The sequence below is a fragment of the Lupinus angustifolius genome, chromosome LG19 (genome assembly GCF_001865875.1).
Source record: "Lupinus angustifolius cultivar Tanjil chromosome LG19, LupAngTanjil_v1.0, whole genome shotgun sequence".
In the NCBI taxonomy this organism is placed as follows: domain Eukaryota; kingdom Viridiplantae; phylum Streptophyta; class Magnoliopsida; order Fabales; family Fabaceae; genus Lupinus; species Lupinus angustifolius.
The window spans coordinates 686,775-709,135 of record NC_032027.1 but is presented as its reverse complement, the minus strand read 5'-3'; the positions used below and the strand labels follow the sequence as shown (position 1 = coordinate 709,135).

Here is a 22,361-nt window from a genome sequence, read left to right as displayed (position 1 = left end):
AGATGTGTATGGATAAGGAAAAAAGCAAAATATGTTATGTTTGTTGATTTGATGCAATTATGGTACAAACGCCAATGGTAGCATTTAGTGAAGAGACCCTAACAAGGACAACATAAAAATAATGGGGAGAGATTTGGTTTATGCAATAGGATCTTTGGGCCTTTTGTGGGAATCCACTATATTAAGACCATGTGTCCCTTTGTGACCACCATGCCCTCCAAAACACGTTAATCTCATTCTAACATCCCCTCATTATGCATGCCAATAATACCTACATTCATAATAATCCATCTATTCATGAATACCCTTAAAAATATTCGTAACTAGTACCTATGATAAACTCTCATATTGAAGTTAATATTTATAGAGTAAGATGGAAACTAAAGAAAGATGATGTATTAGAAATCATATTCACGTTCTTCACCTTTTTGGATAAGAAATTAATTCATTTCTGAGTTTATGATTGTCCTCCCAACAAATATTACTTAAAAAGATCGAATCTCAACCTTAAAAATCCAACGTGACCCTACAATACTAAATCAACGTCTTGTTGGTATCTACGAAAACAATATAGCCAACATGTATTATATTTCTAGCCATATTGATTAATTTAATAGTCACTAAATGGAGTTCGACTTGCCACATGTAGTCTTCAGAATTCACTAGTGGAACATAATCTATGACGCACTTTCCTTTGCTCCAAGAAATGGAATAGTTTTTTATTTTTTCAATTATATAGAATGTATGAAGCAAACAATTCGGTCACTTTTAGCCCTATGATTAGACAAATTTATTTTGCAATGGATATGGTGAGACCCAAATATATGATATACATTTTTTTCTATTTTTCATCAATATGCCATGTTGAATTTGGTTACCCAATAAGAATCTTGTTTAGTTTTGTTAGATATCATATTCTTTGTGGTGGCTTTTTCCACGCATAATTTTTATTGGAATTTCCAACTATTATACTTTTGAATTTGAGAGGTCCTTATATTACTATGTCATATGATTATCTTCTAATTACTTAGAAAAGGAGTAGTACCAACAACATTAATAAAATATTGTAACCGAGGTCAGAAGAATTTTGCAACCATGAACTATACGAATCTTGGTCTACGATGTAGTAACATAAAGCTTGTACAAGCGATTCAAGTGATTGAGCCACTAACATAATGAATGATGCCCATCATTCTTTTCCTATCTTTTACTTTACTTTATTTTCAAAGGAGGTGATAATTTGAAGGTCCATTTTATAACATATATATGAAATGTTATTTTCTCAATGTTTGACATTAGGCCTCTACATAAAGCATATTGAGCCATCATGAACCCTAATTGGTTACAATAAAAAAAATTGATTAACAAAGAAGTTTATTAATAAAGAGATAAATAAGTTAAGTGATTGTGTTTCTATCCATATAATCTTAATAATTAACAAAGAAGACATTATAAAAGGTGTCACACCCACTCTATATAAGAGTTAAGAGAAGTTCTGAAAGCCGACATTGAAAAAGTTCTAAAAATATAAAAATATAAGTTTCATTATTTCATCTAGGTGAAACCATAAATTCTCAAAAAAAGAACTATGGTTACAATAAATTTTAATCTCATTTATTATGACTTACTTGTGTTACTTACTTAAGAGATTAAAGATGATTTGACGGAAGCATGATTCTCCATTTAGCCCTAGTTCAATTATACAAAATCATACATATATAAGTAAATAGGGTAAACAACACTTATAGATATAATATTGAATTGAATAATTATGGTTGATTGGAAAAATTAAAATGTAACTTGCAATTGGGAAGGACGATTGGATTACACCAACTCAGCATAATCCTTTTTAGTGCATCCATGTTGATGAACAAGAGTGTTGGATCCTTTACATTGATGCTGATGTAATAACATATGCTAAGTTTATGACAACTATGTAGACCTTATTTATTTGCTTATTAAAGAAATCTAAGGGTAACTTTGTTTAAAATGATGTCTTTGAAGATAATTAGGATTTGTCAAAGTGAGAGAATTTGATTTCAAGTTTATCAATTGGCACATCTAATGTTTAATTAAGTGGTATTGGAATTCCCATATTTTTCTAAGCTTTGAAATGCCTTTACGCAAATCATCAAACATCAACCTATCACACACCTTGCCATATAAATATTATTACGAATCTCCCTTTGAAGAATGATGAGACGAGTAAGACTCATCTCCATTAATGGAGAGACAAATTATATTTTGTAGTGTATTTTTAAGACCAAAATTGTAATTCTAATAAAAAGTAAAGGTTATAAATGTCATTGTCTTTTGAGTTTGTAGTGTATTTTCTCACTACTTGCCTCTCCATTAATGGAGATGAGTTTAACTCTGAGACGTGTGAATAAACTAACCCACTTTCATTGCTTTGGCCACTTTATGCATAGAATCACAACAATTTTATGTGGGGTCAAAATTAAACCTGGTCAGAAAACATCTTTATCCATTTATACATAGTAATAGTTAACTATGGAATTAGAAATTATCAAAAGGGTAGGTTCAAAACTTCAAATCCATGGTCACGTACACACTAAGCACCTTTCTCCAATTACAAAATTAATACTTAACCCAATGACATATATTATTTCTAGCAAACCCTTCTAAGCATCTACACCCATTCCATGTAGCTAAAGAATGCATATATGTGTTGGACTTGGATATAGAGTTAGAAATGTGTCATATAAAGTTGTCCATTTGGGTGATATACATATTCCAAAATTTTAGTTGGAGGGTTGGGTGGGCATGTTTTAAAAATTGGTATAGTACAAAGCATAGAATATGGATAAAATAGAAGAAATCATAGGGGTCCATGTTGAGTGACCTAACTTTCTTTTCACTTGTGAAAGGGGTCACTCATGTACTATTCCATCTCATGGAATTGATTTTTGTGCTTCCGACCCCACTAATAATCTTACATAGTTACAGGTGTTGGGTGATTTTCATCCATGAGTTTTAACATTCTTTCATGAGTTAAGTGAAAGATGTATAGAAGTGGGCTTCACACTACATCTTGACCCAAAACCTTAAGGTATCAAGTCTATGAGTCCATCCACTTATATGCTCTTTAACTCATCCATTTTTGCTCAATGTGAGACTTCTCCGTTCACACTTTGAATACCCAAGTGTGAGTTCCCCTTCGAGTATTGGATACACTAGAGCTCAGCTCTCTATCTACTTGCATCGTCGTTAGCTTATCCTTTCATCAACGGAACACGTCACCTTGACCTCTCTTCAGGAAGAATTTCGACACAAGGATCCCTCATGGATCTACTTGCACGTGTCGCTTCAATACTCCGTTGAGTTGTCGAACTTGACTATGATGTCACTTGTTGGGTGATCTTCATCCATGGGTTTTAACATTCCTTCATGGGCTAAGTGAAAGAAACATATAAGTGAACTTGACACCACATCTTGACACAAAACCTTAAGACATTAGGTCGATGGGTCCATCCACTTATATGCTCTTTAACTCATCCATTTTTGTTCAATGTAGGACTTCTTCATTCACACTTGGAATACTCAACCACACGTTCAGAAATCCAGAAAATGTAATTCTTGGTTTTCAATCACTAATGACATTTTGCGATTTGAGGTTGACCTACCTTTAAAATATTACATTTCTTTTAGAAGTTAATGAGGATTGTCACAATCAATAGGCATCATCTCAAGGTTCATTTTCTTTCTTTTAAGCTAATGTGAGTATGATGCTTTGCTTTCTTTTTCTCAAATCTCAATAAATATGCCAATAAAAAGTTCTTAATCTTGATCACGTAATTAAAATTAAAAAAATTTCTCTCTTTCATTATTAATCTTCTTATCACTTTGATAATTAAGATTTGTGTTGGGAAATGCAAGCCTATATTAGGAATAGCATATATTGCTGGCATTTATATATATTTTCCTTTCTCACACTGCCTGATTCTCGGTTTAATTTATAAAGATATTTGGGTGATATACATATTTTAAGAAAAAAGGCAAAGTTTGATGGGTAAATATAATCAATTAAGAATCCACAAGTCCCCAAAAAGCAAGAGGCATAAACCATTGAACTACAACAATCATTGAATCATTGAACATACATGATATTATTGATCATAGAACTAGTGGTTCTGAGATGTGGAGGATGATATAGTTTGATGTTGTGCGGTCTATATGAATTATGAGGAATAATGTCATATTCTCTAATAAGCCAATGAATTTTATGCACATAATGGATCTCATTCAAGTCCGATCTTAGTCTTGGTTTCAATCAAAAGTAGCTTCAACTTCTTTACTTTTTCTTAATTGGTGTAATGACCCAATTGCTTGTATTTCTATATCCTCTAAAAAGATCAATTTATGATCTTTCTCTTATATTGGGTTAGCACCCCTTGTGCTTCTTTAATACATTTTCGCTTAACAAAAAAAGAAATCATATTTAACCTAATGAAGATTTCTTCATAGGGGAATTTGAATGAGTTGCCATGAGTTTGCTTTACATGAATGAATTTGGTCCAATAGGTGGAGTAAGGTTAAAGAAAGGGACATTATTTATGGAACTTTTGAATACAAAAGCCTCTTTTCTCCCATAATGGATGAAGCATGGAAAAAATGAAACTAAAGAAAAATTAGAATAAAAAAGGAGGGACATTGTTAACTATTCTTTTTTCTATGCCCTTTAGAGAGATTAGTGTTGGCAAGTGTAAACATCATCTACCCTACAAACATAATATCCATGTGCCAAGGACACCTAAGCTTACTCATCCCATTAATGGGTTATTGAAGTTTGTGGTCACAAACTCAACTCCTCCATCTTGGGTAAAATGATTATACCTTCACCATCCTTCCTGTTGGACCAGACTATGACCGGGAAGCCTCCAACCATCAGGGGAGTTCCATTGTTACATGGGTATGAGAAGAGTGAAGAGTCACAAGTGAGACACCACGTCTTGAACCAAAACCTTAAGGCATTAGTTCCATGAGCTTTTCCTTCTTATAAACTCTTTCACTCCTCCCCGCGTATTCAACGTGAGACTTCACACTTGAATAAACCCAACACTTCCTCTCCATTTCCTCATATTTCTTTTTGTTAAAAAATTTATTTCCCCTTATTACCTTTTTTTAAAGTCGCACATTCAGTCACTTTTAAGGAAGTTCAGTCCTACATTGTTTAGTGGACCATAAATCAATCAAGTTTCGGTAATTAAGCTAGGGTTTATTACATTATTCTAGTCAATACACCATCTATTAGGGGTTATATTGTTTTCACACTTTAGCATCGTCTATTAGCATTTCCAATCAATAAACAATTCAATAATGTAATGGAGGGTCAATGAAAGATAAAACATTTTATCAAAAGAAATATTAGGAAAAAAAATGTATGTGTTGAAAATTATGAATTTTATACATTATTATTGTATAATCTATCATTTGTATATAATCATTATTGACCCTCTTAAAAAATTAGATAAATAACGACAATCTAATGACTATGTATATATAAATATTTACACTAACTATACATAAATATTACACTTAACAAATATTCAATTCAGACTTATATGGTAGGTAAACTAAATGGTAATAACAAGTTTAACATTCCAATTCTATCTTAATCACCTTATGAAAATAGACCCTTAATTTTGATGTTGGTTGGTAACATTAGTATTGTTTTGTTTTTTTCCCTTGAGTTTGCCCTAGTGAGTGGGATATCCTACATTACATGATAGATATATAGTATATATAGGTGCTGGCATACCCCACCATTTTGAACAAGGACCATTTTAGTATATCAACTACCTACTTGTCACTTGTACAACCTAATATGATAATTTATTGTACTTATGACAAAACAAATAAATAGGACCACATTGAACATATATAAGGACATGTGTGATTTAATGTCTTGGGCCTAAGTTACACTAGGATTTAGTTGGATCGACATATTTAATGAAACAATGCCCCTTTAGCATTATAATGGAAAAATAACACATAGTGAAATTCACTATGTGTTATAAGCACTTGGAGAGTGTTAACCTTATACTACAAATTCTGTGTATTAGTGAATACACAAAATTTGTAGTATAAGGTTAACACTCTCCATGTGCTTATATTCATTGATGTTAGTGTTACATGGATGTTACACCTGGAATTGATCATGACATATACACATTTAATTGAATGAAGGTGCATATAATTATTAGCTTTACACTTGAATAATTTATTGTTACAAACCGACAAGTTTATTAAAAAAGGTTAGAAGATCATTTCTAGATTTCTACTATGTCCTATATATTTTTATATTACTGATGTTATATTAGTTGTATTATTTAAACAATTAGGATTTGTTTCACAGCAAAAAAATCTGAATAGTTTTGAAAATAAAATAAAAAATGAATTCTCATCTACATTTATGTACTCAAACTTCATCTCTACTTATATCATTTTACAAATATTCATCTTTCTTTGATTCACTTTCCCTTTAGTTTCTTTCATATAGCAAACAAATAAAACATCATCCTCTTTTTCTATCACTTTTCTTTCTTTTAATTTTCCTTCCTTATGTTTCTTTCTTTCTAAGACTGAAGCATTCCTCGTAAATAATAATTAGTCACTATTCGTCAAAGATATAGTAAAAAAATTGGGTCACATTTTCCATATATAAGAATTTAATGAAAAAATAATTTTGCAATACAAATAACTTTGTTACACCCACAATATAACTAAAATATATGAAGTATTGTCAAAAAAATATTTAGTTAACTAAACCATGAAAATTCTAATATATATTTTTCATATCACCCGGTGTATAAAGATGTTGTGAATGGGTTAACCTTGAGTGATTGTGTGGTGTTGTCTTTGTGGGGCATGATAAATGAAGTTGTTTTCAATTATAAGAAAGTCTATTTTTTTCATTTAATAAATTTAGTTCAAGTTACACCTTGGTCTTGGTATTCTTCTGTTGTGGGTAAATCGGCATTGCAATTTGTCAGTAGTGTTTAAATCCTAGATTTTGCATTCTGAATTTTTTTAATTCGAGGATTATTTGACTGTGTTTGTATTGAAATAGCACCCTTGTTCTTTTTAATATATTACCTTTGCTGTTTCGAAAAAAAATAGTCTAAATTTATGCTAGCATTATCCCATTTAAGTTATCTTATTTACTAATAATATTATTAGAATGTGATATTTATATATTATTAGTATATAAATTTATACATAATTATCATATCATCTACCATTCATTTCAATTATTTTTTAAAAAATTAATAATAATTAAATATGAATAATGTATGATATAATAATAGTTATAAAATTCTGTCAGTATATACATATTTTTGTCCTATTATTATAGTCATGTGATATGAGATGGTTGCATTTTTTTCTAATTAAAGATGATGCCTCAAACTTGGATCAACCAATGCGGGCCTTAAGCCCACATGAATACGCACAAGCCCTTCCTTCACCTTGAAGAAAGACCACACTCTATAAAGACAATGGACCTTAAAAGGAAGTATTTTCAATTTTCTCACTCCCCTCTCTCTATTTCCTCGTTGTATATTATACTGACTTGAACGTCGGAGTCCCTTTCAGATACTCATCTTTATCGATCTAAAGTCGACTTCATCCCAATTCAAAGCCCAACAAAAGTTTTCAATATTTGTCATGTCATTCCTTCTAGCATACAAGAGAACAAATATTATCTTTGGAATTTTGAACAAAATTTTTATAATTCCTTCTAGTATAAAGTTTGAACAATATTATTGATAGTGTAAAAAACACTTACACTTTTACTATGTACCTATTAAATCCTTTAGTGAATACAAATGAAAAAGTTCCACCCTTCAAATGTAATTTATTGGTCTTCACTCTTGTATATAAACGTCGTAGTATTTTCTTGATAATAATTGAAAAGGAGCTCCATCTTTCAAATGTGACTATTGGAGGTTAATACTATCGATTAAGTGCAAATATACTTTCATAAGAGAAGAAAATACTTGTATTTTCCACTATCTTAATTGTACTCAACTCCATATGTGTCCAATGTTTTAGAATATTTTGTTTCATTTCACTTAAATTTGGGGTATGGCATGATTTCATTTGGTTGAATGAAACCTTGAACAATATTTTTTAGGATGGAAGCCCTCACCTTTGTGAATAAGGATTGCTTGAGTAATTGTGGTGACTTAGATAAATGAGAATCAATAGGAAGTGAAAAATGATTAGTGAAAAGTGAATGGGGGTATAGTTATGGAATTTAGGAAGGAAAGTGTGGAAGTGGTGTCATAATCAAATGTTGATTGAAAAATAGGGTTGGGCTCCCGGAGAATCTAATACTGGACCCATATTACGACATGTTGTACAAAAAACTAAAGGATCTATGTTTTTTTAATGTGTAAAAAAAATTCTTCACATATTCGAGTACGAGAGAGAAATTATCATCTAATAGATCATGGGTGATCGTCCCTATGCAAATCCTTAATAAAATCAATATACAGCTATATCCATAATTTGGAGAGGAAACTTTAGCAATGGGAAAACACAAATTTGATTATTTTGACGGATTACAATAATGAATTCATAAATTTAAATCAAGTAACTTATATAACCCTAATGGGTAATGTGCTTAAAACATAGTATAATCCAAAAACACTCTTATTACATTACAAGACTTAAAACTTAAATACTTGATACAACTAATTAAAGCTCATGCAAATTAGAAATGAAAGTTGACATTTTGCCACTTGTTCTAACCTTTTTTTCCTTCCGGATCTTGTCGCATGCGTTGTATCGGACAATGATAGTGAAACAAAAACAACAATAATAATGAATGTTTAAAAATTTAATTGACATGACATGTTTTGATTAACCCAAGACAACATATGAGACAAGATTCAAGACGACAAATCTCTTTTCTGATTTGTTCAGTTGAATCTAGCTCTTGTCATTGACCCACCAATCTCTTGCAAATGGTTTGATAAGTCCTAGATCTTCCATCTCCTCCTTGAACTTGAGCATGGCAGCACTAGGTAGAGATAAGAAAATCTTAACTCCTCCTTTCATTGAAGTATCCAACTTAGCAGGAGGAGTGAAAATACACTCATACAATGACCCACTCTCCTCACATGGAATTGGTATCATATTCACTAGTTTATTCCCACCAAAATCTATCTTTTCCATTAAACCCAAATGGGTCCAATCTACTAAACTTGTGAATGCATGACAAAAATTGTTAAAATAATTGAGGCTAGGATAACTAGTGTTGATTGAGTTTTTGATACAATCAACAGTATTTTTAGCCTTCTTTGTCTCTCTTATTAGCTTTGCTATCTTAGAGAGTGATATTTCATTTAGTTCCCTCACTGTTAATGCTAAATATGCATCCATAATTGCATTTCCATAATATCCTTCAGGCAAAGGAGGATCTAAATATCCTCTCATACCCATTGTGATGCTCAAAATGGTTTTCCCTTTGTTGTTTAGTTCTAAGGCTCTAGCTCTTGACCTCCAAACACAAGCACCAAGGGCTTCAAAAGTTGTGAAGTTATGCTCCATGGTTTCATTTTCATTTTCATTTTCCTTCACTAGCTTCATCTTGAGTCTTCTTATGCTATCATAATCCACCTTAATGCATTCATGCACAAGAGTTGTGTTTGGCCCAAATGGTGAAGTTGCAGCTGAAGCTTTATCCAAGAGAATTTGAAATGGTTGCTTAGTTGTTATTGAACCAACCAACCTCTCTCTTTCCCACACAGGTTTCACAAATGGCTCACTATTACCCCTTGCAAGTTCAGCCATGGCTTTGATGAATTTTGCACCACCAAACCCATCACAGATTCTGTGTGACAAGCCTAGTCCAATAGTAAAACCTCCACAAAGAAACTTGGTTACCTTGAACAGCAAAGGGTATTGGTGGCCATTTTTATCTTCTAAAGGAAGATCAAACACCAAGTACTTAGAAATTTCCATGTCATTACCATCCATATACTGAAGAGAAGAAAGGTGGCAATCAGCATAAGCCTCCATGAATGGAACTCCATAATCAGCATTGAAATGGATTCTATAATTTCCATCATTATATTTAACTAGCCTACCTGCAAAAGGATAATAATAAAGCAAAGCCTTTGAGAGTGCTTCTTTAATCACAAAAGTAGGGTCAAGTTGATCAACAATGAAATCATGATTATTTGTTGATTGATATACACAAACAACTTTGCTTATACTATCAAGATCAGGTCTATTATCAACTGTAGATAGAGAAAGAATAGAGGAATGAATGGGTTTTGATGGTTTTACAAACACAACATTTTTCATATCAAACTTGATTGGTGACTTATGATTTGCCATAGAAAAGGGTGAAGAGTAAAAGTGGGATTGTTTATGAGTGTGGTTTGAAATTTGGAGATGGTAGTGGCTTTATATATTGATGCCAACTGAATTTGATGGTGCCATTCATTGGATTATTTAAAGAGTTTAGAATCTAAGCAACTGTTAGTGCAAGTGCAAGTTTTTTACACTATCGACACATCATTCATTATTAGTTAATATTAATTTTGTTCGAGAGTTAATAATAATTAATATATGAATAATAAACGATTTACTGACAGTATAAAAATACTTATACCGTTAATATATACATATTAAATCCTTCTCTAAATACACATATGTCACATGTGTTAATCAGTTGAATTTAACTTATAAGATGGTGTGGGTCTTTATGCCATCCAAACATATCAAAATATTATTTTGAGAAAAAAATATAATAATTTAAGTTGAGGTTAAGCTACTCTTATATATTGGGCATGATGAAGATCTCTTGTACTAATTAGTATCTTCAATGGTATATCAATCCAATCAAAATATATTACTTAATTGAAAAATTATAAATTAATATTTTATATTATTTTGAGAAATATTATTAATTAGAGATATAGAGATAGTATCTTTCTGTAACAACAGAATCGTTGTCCCATTGGGCCATGATGGCACTCCACGAAATCCGATAACCTCTATTAGACCATAAAGTATGTATTATATACTTAAATAAGGGTAGGATAGCATTGAGTAAACTTTCAAATAGATTTTACATGTTTGTAAAGAGTAAAGTACCATAAAGTATGTAATAGGAGAGGAAAGAAGAAATTCCAAATAGATTTTACATGTTTGTAATGGTTATATTTTATAGTTTATAAGGTTGTGGGTTGAAATCTGATGTTAATAGAGATCCCAAAAATCTGACCTGTACATACCAAACTAAGATTTTCATAACCAGTAACTATATTATAACTTATAAGTATGAATGATTATCAATATATTTACTTCACGAGTAACCGCATATTAATAAATTTGTTTTTCAAATTATATATATACATATATATTATACTTTCTACTCTTTTAATATTATATATTATCTATTTTATTATTGCTAGCGTGTCGACCGGCACTTGGTGCCGGATCATCTACGTTTTTATTTTTTCTAATATAGAATACACTATATAAACTCAATAGAGAGTGAAAATTTAAAAGATAACATGTGGTAATTAATATGATATACATAAAACTTATATGAATTTCTCATTTTGTATGTCTAATAATTATTATATATATTTAGAAGATTAAAGTAGTTATTATTAATACAAAAGATAAGTTATGTCATTGTGATGGTTATTTATTATTTTGCCTTTATTAATAGTATAGATTAATAGTATAAATTTCATAATGAACTTTAGTAATTGAAGTATAATGATGTTTTTATTATATACATTGATTAATATTGATGTAATAATTATTTATTACAAAATATATTAATATATATTTAAACTAAGACTATTGTTTGATAATTGTGAGTACTCAGAATGGGCATAAATACCCATAAATAATACTTATATGAGCACTTTTAACCATTACTCACATCCATCCTCCATGTGAACCACATTAATCCATAGCATGTGAATACCTTCGTTAATGTCATTGAGTTTTTCTACCGTATAACGTAGGGTATAGACTATATTTTATGTTTATATATGCTTGTAAATTAAATATGGACATGTACTGTTGATGTAGGTGGCAAACTAAAGTCAGCAATAATGTTACATTAATTGTTTGTTAGGTATACATTTCTCTTTTAATGATGTAGGTGTACGTGCTATTACTACTATATCAGTATCAAACTGGTAAAGTAACATATAATAATGTTGTAGTTTAATTAACATTCACTTATTAAACAACATATCAATTAATAATATAATAAATAAAATAATCTTTAATATATAATTTAATTATTTAGTAGTACAATCACATATTACACACAACTAAATGTTCAAATTTAATTTATGGTGTATTGTTTTTGAAAAATATGATTTTTTTGTTGCGCAAAACGATTTTGAAGGACACAATAAAATTTGACAAGTTCTTGCTAATATTTCCCAATTTTAACTAGTTTAATTGCATATATGGAATTGCAATATTGTCTTAATATGATTACTAATTTTTCGATTCAATATGTCAATACGGTTTGAAAAATATGGTTTAAGATGAGTGATTTTTTATTTGTGAAAATAAAAATTAAGACGTAGACCTGACTTATATAAATATTAGGTCTCACTTACAAGTCCATGTAAAAAGTCTATTGTATTATAAGACATATAAATAGATCGACATAACTACATTTAAATAGAAAATAAAAACTTTTAAATAGATATGTCTAGCACTAACCATTAATTAAGTTGGACTTTTCTATTTAACTTTCACCTATAACATTTTTTTATTATATTAAAATACTAAAATATAAATATACGTGTAAGTAAGTAAGTAAGACAACCCATTATTAGACTTAATACATATTTTAAATGGTCCAAAACAAGTTAAATTTATTTTTAAAAAGTCTTAAACTCACTTATTTATTAAAGTAATCATTGTCCAATTATGCTCAAGATTGATGTTTTTCAGATTGGAGTCCGACACCTTTTCGCAATAATAATTGTTGACTTTCAGATTACCGTTTTGGGAAGTTAGTTGCTGATGAGTGGAAGAATTTAGTTATCAGTGGAAGGAGCTCTTTTGTGTTTAAGGAGAAATTAAAGAAACTTAAAGTGGTCTTAAAGAGTTGGAACAAAGAACACTTTGGTTTGCTGGGTAGGCAAATTGAAGATAAGGTGGAAGCTATTAACTCTCTTAATGCTAAAGGTAGCACTTGTAGTTTATCGGAGAGAGATGTCATATTAAGACGATCGACTACTGCTGAATTGTGGCAACGCCAAAAGGACAATCTTTTGTTGTAAAAATCCAGACAAAGATGGACCCGTGAAGGTGACTCTAACTCTAAGTTCTTTCACTTATGCATCAATAAGAATAAGAGTTTCAAGAAGATCACAGGTTTGACTATTGATGGTGAGTGGATTGAAGATCCATTTAGAATTAAATCTCACATTAGATCTTTCTTTAATGGAAACTTTAATGAGAGCCATTGGGGTAGACCTTCTCTTCATGGTATCGACTTCAACTGCTTGTCTGAAGAGAATAATATTTTCCTAACTACTAAATTTGAGGTAAATGAGATCAAGGATGTAGTTTGGAGCTATGATGGTGATAAAAGTCCTGGATCTAATGGTTATAATTTTACTTTTTTAACATTATGGGCATGTGACGGTTGACGTAGTTGATAAAATAAAGTCAGCAATAATGTCATATTAAGTTTTTGTTAGGTAACTTCTAGGGTTTGCTTTAAACTAGCCATTACGGCAAAGGATAAAATTTATATAACTTTTATTGAAAAATTAAATATACATGATTTTTTAATTATTTCAATGCATCATTGCCTATCAAAGTTATCATTTTATTAATTTTTATCCACAACCTAATGATTGATTTTATTAAACCCTTAGGAATAACCAAGGAATTCTATAAATTATGTATTATAAGTGGTATAGATAATAAATTGAAAAATAAATATTTATAATTTATTAAAAACTTGCCTAAAGAAACGGGATGAGTTTGAAGACTTTTATGCACAATGATTAAAAAGAAAGTAAGGTCGTATATAAGATATAGTATGGATAAGTTTGCAATTTTTGGGTGCTATTTTATAATCGTTATTTCTAATAAAATTAACTAAAAAATAATGGATCCCATTCAAGTTTTGTTACTAATCGCTTGCTATGGTGTTCCCAACTCAAAGAAGAGTGTAAAAAAGCTACTTATGGTTAGATAAAAAAATAATCACTAAATTTTGTGTGTGAATGCTTGACTTTAATACTTTCAAACAAAATTTCAAGTTATCATAGAGTAATATTCGTGACTACATTAAGGTGACGTTTGATTTCATAATGTTTTTTTTAGCATATTTCTTAAAATGTGACTTTTTGGAATGAATAACGTTATTTACTACTTTGGCCACAAAATTTCTTTTCCAATTAAGCTTTACTGTGATGTTATCTTTTAAATCTTAGAGTTTCCTATGTGTCTTTAAAATAAATATATTGTTAATATAATAAATTGTTAATTTAAAAGTTACTACTATGATTTAAAAATTATGAAAATAATTATAAGCCAAAAAAATTAAAGAAAGAGCATAATCATACTCCCCCTATTTACACAAGACTACATCAAGTGACTAATACAATTTAATATAGATTTTTTCTCTCGGATAATGTCTCTTACCATATTTCACACCATAAAAATATGTTATGTCAGTTAAAAAAATTAAATCTTCATTATTTTTTGTTTCTATTTTATTATTATTGGTGCAGGACATGCCATCCATCTATACCTTTAGAATTGTAATAAAATCTAACCAATGGTAAAAAAAATGAATAACCTGAAAAAGTCAACTAGGTAATTTGAACTAGTATGTTTTATTTATTGAATAATCTCTTGTTCAGAAATTTGTAAATAGTGGTCTGAATTTCTATTTTTACAATATCACCTCAATTGATTTATTTGAGCACTTCCTATTAATTTCCTAATCATAAGTTCAAAACCAAACCAAATTCTAACACTAAAATCAAATAGAAACCTTCCATTGTCCAGAAGCAGAAGATCTTATTTTATCAACTTGAAATCAAAATTAACATAACAAAATTAGTTTAAATATAATGTTGAGTACTAGAGTTTAAATATGAGAGAGTGAGGTTCGACACAATGGCACCCGAAAGTCGGAGATTTGAATTTTAGAAACAACTCTTAAACTTACGAATTAAAGTTGCTTATATTTATAATCCTCAAACTCCATTAAGAAAAAGTCTCATGTATTGGACAATCCTTTACTTGAATTTAAATACTATGGAGATCTTGTTTTCCAATGAGTGAAAATCTAAGAAGTGGATTCCTCATTTGAAATTGACTACTTTTATTAGGTGTAATTATTTTTCTTAGTTATCTTTTTCATCCAAAATACTACTTACCAATCCAAATTTCTTCTTAAATATGTAGATACTACACTACATTTGTATCAAATTTTACCTCAAAATTTTGTTACTGCACTATATATTTATTCCTTTTATAGAAAAACAACAAATGGACGTAGCAAAAGAGGATTGTCCCATGCTGAAACAAGAGAAGGAAAGTAGGTATAATTCTCCATATCAACAATGAAAAGTGGTCCTTTTTACTAGCATATATGAAGGAGGGTGCTATCTATGGCTACAAAGAATTTAGAGAATAATCATCCAAGTTATATGAGAAGTTTGGTGAACAAATAAATTGGGCATTTAATATTTGTTAGGTCTATTAATAAATTTGTCTAGTAAATGGCCTTAATATATTTCGTGTAGTAGGTAGATGTTCTTCAAACATTTAAAGACACAACAACGTTATCTACATTTTTCTTGGTATTTAAGGTAATAATTAAGATTCACTATCTTTTTAAGATTCTCATATATCATTTTTATTATACTTTTAACACTTCATTTCAGAGTCTTCATATAGTATACCACTACAATTAAGAGATTCTATATACATCTTATAAAAAGTTTATATGTACCCTGAACTAAAATTATTTATATTTTACCCAGAGCCCCAAACTACCACTTTTACCAAAAACATAGCCCCATGCATCTTACCAATAGTACACCCACAATCATGATGGGGCTATTGTTGATGTTTCTCCGAAAGATAATGATGTATTGTCTCAAAGTATATTCTAAATTATATTTCAAATCAATAAAAATATATCATGTCAATCAAAAAAAAATTAAATATTCATTTTTTCTTCTGTTTTTTTTTTCATTATCATTTGTTTGAGATATACATTGGAATAACTGATTGTCAAATTATCCTAAGTATTTGAAAATAGAGGAAAATAAGTAATTGGCTTCTTGATGTGGTTGAAAGAAAGGATGTAGGGTTAATATGTAGTTTTGACTCAATGAAATAGATCAATACTAATTGTGTTTAGGGTGAAAATGTTCTTATGCTTCATAAATATGTATAGCTAATTTGTTCGTCCTTTTAAAAATTATAAATAATAAATCAAATTTTTTTACATGTATAAATATTGATATTGCTTATAATATTATAATTGCATTTGAATTCGTAATGAGTTTATATTTATAAAATAGATTATGAGGATTACAAATTTCCTTTATCAAACTTTGCAGTAAAAATCCTAAGATCATAAGGTTTTTTATAAATCATTCAATATTGATAATATATATATATATATAACCTTATGATTTCAATGAGCAAGATGAGATTAACATGAGATGTCAATTTCAATATTTTATTATTGATATCGTTAATATTCATGTTTGAAAAACTCTCAATAATCTTTGTATTAAGTACAACTTTAATGATAAGGGGAAAGTAAATGTATATTATTTACTTGATTGAGTTGTTCAACAATAAAGACAACTAGACAAAACTATATAGTAATATAGGGGATGAATTTCTTGCCAACAACATCATAATTTATAGAGTAAATTACACTAACACCTATTGAATTTTAGTGAAATTACATAAATCGTCAATCTCCTTTTTATATTTACTTAAATCACCTCTAATTTATATACACAATTACACTAACTATCTGAGGGAGCGATAAGTGTGATATTTTAAGCAAAATAGGGCGATGATGGTAATTAAGTTAAACAAAATATGGTATATAGTGAAGACAAATCCAAATAGTATGAGAGTCAATGTTTCTTCATTATTTTTGGTTCGTTACAAACTGCATAAATAATTCTAAGGAGATGTTTAAATCACTCTTATAATATATTGTAATAAACTAAAAATAATGAAGATGTATTGACTCTTATTTTATGTGAATTTGTCTCTACAATATATTATCTTTTATTAACCTTAATTACAGTTATTATATTTTTTATTTAAAATATTACACTTATCTCTCTTGTAAGAGTAGTTAGTGTAATGTATTTATATAAAGTAGGGGTGATTCATGTAGGTATAAAAAGAGGATAAATAATTTGTGTAATATCACTGAAACTTAGATGTGAGAGTATAATTTATTCTTATTTATATTGAAAAGGAAAAATATTGAAAATTTTATCTCTAATTAAATCATTGATGAGTTTATGACATTTTAAATGAATGTACATTTTTAACGTCTTCAATCGTTGATTATTATAATTTAGAATTAATATGTTATTTTGAAACTTTGAAATAATTATATAATTTTTTTATATATATTCTATTACTTGCTTAATCTTAATTATAAATTATAATTAAATATTATTCACTCGTAAAATTTTACACCAAGGCCAATTACCAAAAGTGACATAATAACATTACATTGTCATTCACCTTTTACTCAATAATTACAAGAAAGTACATAATTGACTCTTACATTATTGTTGAACACTTTATGATAATCTTTCTCTGTATGTATCATAAACCATATTTGTCTTTGGGAATTCTCTAATAGAATGAAGACTATTCACATTATATGTTCCCTTAACAAATTTGGCAAGATCACTAGTAATATTTTTAGCTTCTGTTAAAGTTTTTCAACTTCATTCACCTTTAGCTTTTTTGTTGACAATTTATGGGAATTCATCTTCTATCCCAAGATATATACTACTCAATATACCATTTCATTCTCATTGGTCAAAAAATATAAACTTAATTTATATTTAATCGATGTTTTACTTTTCTGTCCATTAAGAAACAATAGATACATAAAATGATACAAACTTTGGGACATAATAGGTGACACCGAGTTTATGTGGTATAGATTACAAACAAGACATAATCTAAGCGTAAGGGTGTCAGGGTGAACCATTTATATTCATTGTATGGAGTAGATGTAGAATCAACCTACCATTTTTTCCTGTTAAGCTGAGTGGGTGTGGAACTGGTTCTATTCATGGCTGCAGTTGCATGATCCTTGTACAGCAACTATTCATGACCACTTTCTTTACCATGTGAATGTCTTAACATCCATGGTATGGACCCATAGATGATGGTTGTTTAAGTGCATATGAATGATGCATAATCATCTTATTTTCAACTCCAATAATGGACTTGGTAGAGACCAAAGGATTCTATTCAAGTTAAATATTGGTTATAGATTACAAGCTTAGGTGATCTAAAAGTTTCTTTATTGGATTGTTATATATTTTCATATACATGTTTATTTATGTACTGCTCTACAGCATTGAGTCCCTTCTCAAAGCATTGATTCTGATAAATTTGGATGCTCCAAGTACAATTGCAAACACAAAGGTTCAATACTCATTGACTTGATAGGGGTTATAAGTGGGGGCTGATGCCACTGCTTTGTGTCAGTTGGGATCCATAAGTCTGTTTCCTTGCTGGTACTAGTCTCGGGAAGGGATCGAAAGTACGCGGTTATCTCCCACCTGCAATCTGTTTAGAGATGAAAGAAAAAGTTAGACATGGGTTTCACTCTATACATAGCACAGAACAAAATTAAGTACTTGGTTTGCAAATGCATCTAAGTCCAAAAGTACAAAACAAATTCTACTTGATTTAAAACATAACAATCGATATGAACTGAAAATGATGATAGGATACGGGCATGCAAAAGAAAACATGTGTCTTTTCCCACATCAAAAGTATGAGATTCCGTTGTGGGGTTTAATATGGGCTTGGGCACTCCCACCACAACAACTAGCTTTTGTGGTGTAGTTCTCCCACGGTTCGTATCAACCGATATCAAAACTGTTCACCATGTCTCTTGGCTGAAAATGATTGGCACAAGCGATAACATTGACATTGCAGTGGTCGCTTGGGACTAGTCAAAGGTCTAGTGCATAGCCAGATCGTGTGAGTGCTAGGACTATGGAGTTGGTGGGGTGTGTGGTTCCAATTGCAAGGTCCGGATTCTGGTGTGGGAATTATATGCTCTTGGTTGTCTAACCACAATGGCTTGCAATTCTCCCATGGTTCTCCCATGGTTCATATCTCTGAAGCAATGATACACCAGTTTGCCCCGCATATCATTATCCGATATCGATATGCACTGAAAGTGTATCCAAGGAATTAAAATAAAATAAAAACAAAATGACCAAGATATGTATCTTCCTTTTCTGAAAAGGACCTCGATATGTGTCTAATACGCGACAATAATGTTCCCGATTCATTTTTCACAAAATAACGGAGGACTCTTCGGAATTTGGTATATCCCAGAAATCACAAAATTAAAAGATTATGTTTGTGTGTCTGTGTATGGGGGAACACACGGTCACACGCATGCTCATACAAGCAAGTGAGAGTGAGAGAGACTATTACAAATTTACAACAAAAAGAGCATGGATAAAGTCAGCAAAGAAAAACAGAATCCGATACTGCATGACAATAATTGCATTTACCAGGAGGAAGCTCCTTAGTAAGAGATTCCGAGATTGACAGCTTGATCAAGAATGACCTGAGAGAGGACTCAAGATCAACCTCTTCCACTGCTGAACCATAAGACAGATTCATTGCAAGCTTGAACACAAATTTCTCCAGTGGAACATTGTCAGCGGTGAAGAAAATAATAGCTACTCTTTCCACCATTCCCTAGTAAAAAGGAAGGTAAGGCCGTAAGGGACAAAAATCAGCATGTCAAAAGAAAACAGTTATAAGCAGGGGTGGATATATAACATTTGCATTGGAAACGAAAGGCACGCGTTTTTTCAATTTTCATAAATTAGCCTACATCACATTTTAGGAAACAAAGTCCTTGAGTGAATTTGTGAGTATGAGCTGCATACTTGTTCTCTTCTTAATACCTTGACTACAATCAATCAGTGTAGTAACCAAGGAGGTTAATAGGAGTTAAAAGCTATTTTAGCATAAACATTAGCTAATAATGATGGCCAAAGAAACATGAGAAATCTAATGTTAATTGTATAGCACAACCGAACTCTTGTAAATACAAATTGCAATTAATAAGCAAGGATTCCAAAGTGTGAATCCGATCCAAGTTGTAACCTACAATACCGAAACATTTTTTTTCTTTCAAAAGATTACATTGCTATAATTTTCGTGTTGAAAAGAAAAATGTCATTTTTTTCACATTCAACAACAGCAATATAAAGGGAATTTATCATAATGATACCAATAAAAAGGATCGGTGCAGTTAGTCTCTAGCTACAGATTTCACCTTATAAGCAACAGAATGACTGCAATTTATTGTACTGTCTCAAGAATACGAATTCAACAAAGTTCACACACATCAGGAGAAAAAGCAAGGTAGCTCAAATTGGTGATTGAACAAGTTTAAGAAAAGGCATTGCAAATGTAATGAAGCCAAAAGAAATTCAGTGTATTAGCATTTGAATTCCAAACCACCAAATGTGATATTTTCAATGCTTGGATAATTGGATTACATAATGCAGTTAAGTTGAAGATGGCTAAGTTAAGTTGATTTATACAGAAAAGCAATTGTTTCTCTTCTAAGTTGATTTACTAAGTAGACCTTCAAAAACTGTTAAAGTTCAAGAGGTAAGGAAGCGAAAATAGAGAAGCTTCATGTTTGACCCTCCACTCTGCTAAGAATCTATTATGAGTCTTAATCTATTAATGGATTTTTTTCACAACAGGTACAAAATATCCTACACATTTGGGTAAACAGCTTAGTTAAGCACTTGTAACATGAGAGCTTGTGACTTTCCAATAAACCCTTTTAGCTTACTGAAATAAGCTAAAAAGAGCTTATAGGATAGTCATAAGCTATTTTTATAAGCTCCTCTAAACACCTACAATCTCTTAATGGACTTTTTTCACAACAGGGACAAGATATTTCTTTATTTCTGAATTCTACATGTCATTTAAAGCAACCACTATTTGATTATTTAATTACAAAGCAAGCAATTAACAACAATTCATACAAAGTTGAAAAACAACAACAATGAAGAAAATGATCAACCTTTTGTAAAAAAGGAAGAAGCCCTGAAACAGAAGCATGTATGTAATATCTAAGGTGAGGATGAAGAGCCCTTTGAACCACCACATTCATATACCTTCTCCTCTCAAAAGCACCTTTTTCCAAAAAAACTTCAATTATTAATAATAAATTCCAATCAAGTTATACAGATTGAAAAAAAAGGTAAAAAAAATGGGTATGCAAAGAAATAACCTGAAGGATAAACCCCTTTAAGATAAACAAGAGTAGTAATTGCAACCTCCAAAAATTCAACCAAAACCCTTGCTGTTTGCCCTGTAAAATTTCATACAGAACCACTATAAGTGTGAAATATGAATATAATTTGAATAAAAATCAAAACTTTATAATTGGGAAATTTCAAACCTTGTGGAGTTTGATTCTCCCTGCGATCCATCTTCTATAATTTCCATTTTCAAATTCAGTTCTTTTACTCTATTCAGAGTTCAGAGTATTGTTGAAAATTACAACAAGGCCACGCAATTCACTGAAAATTACATAAACCCTACCCGCATTGAATCCGGGTTATTTTAATTTTCGGTTTCGGGTTAAGAAATCGGGTTTGGCCTAACTTGACATTTTGATTGAAAAGATTGGATTTTTCTTAATGGGTTTCTGTTTTGTTGATTGAAATTTTTGTTTTTGATTTTGAAATTTGAAATTGATGGAAAAAATGAGAAAGGAATGAAGGAAGAAGAGAGTGCGTGTGTGGTGGTTTTAGGTTTTGTTCCCCCATTTTTTTTATAATCTCATGTCATAGTTTAATTTTATTTGATTTTCCCATTTCTTTGTTCAATGCCAAGTTTAATGTGATCAAATTTGAGTTCATTGTAGATCTGAATCATTGGTAAAAAAGTAGTGCTTTTGAATGATTCTTCTGATCAGGATTTTAATCAATGAAAAATTTCAAATGTTCGACTCCTATGGGCACACTTATCGGGAACAGTCAAATATCCAAAAAAGATTAGTTTTTTAATAAATGTGAAGATACACTCTT

General features: G+C 30.3%; 2 protein-coding genes across 2 annotated transcripts; both read right to left on the bottom strand.

The window, feature by feature from the left end:
• LOC109334871 (spermidine coumaroyl-CoA acyltransferase-like) lies at positions 8,607–10,453 on the bottom strand. Its single transcript, XM_019570858.1, has 2 exons — positions 8,955–10,453; positions 8,607–8,922 (listed from the first exon to the last, which is right to left on the bottom strand). The coding sequence occupies exon 1, from the start codon at positions 10,366–10,368 to the stop codon at positions 8,956–8,958; it is 1,413 nt and encodes a 470-aa protein (XP_019426403.1). The 5' UTR covers positions 10,369–10,453; the 3' UTR covers positions 8,607–8,922; position 8,955.
• LOC109333751 (DNA polymerase zeta processivity subunit) lies at positions 18,573–21,873 on the bottom strand. Its single transcript, XM_019569318.1, has 5 exons — positions 21,731–21,873; positions 21,560–21,640; positions 21,350–21,462; positions 19,809–19,998; positions 18,573–18,843 (listed from the first exon to the last, which is right to left on the bottom strand). Exons 1-5 carry the CDS (start codon positions 21,759–21,761, stop codon positions 18,644–18,646), a joined length of 615 nt encoding a protein of 204 aa, XP_019424863.1. The 5' UTR covers positions 21,762–21,873; the 3' UTR covers positions 18,573–18,643.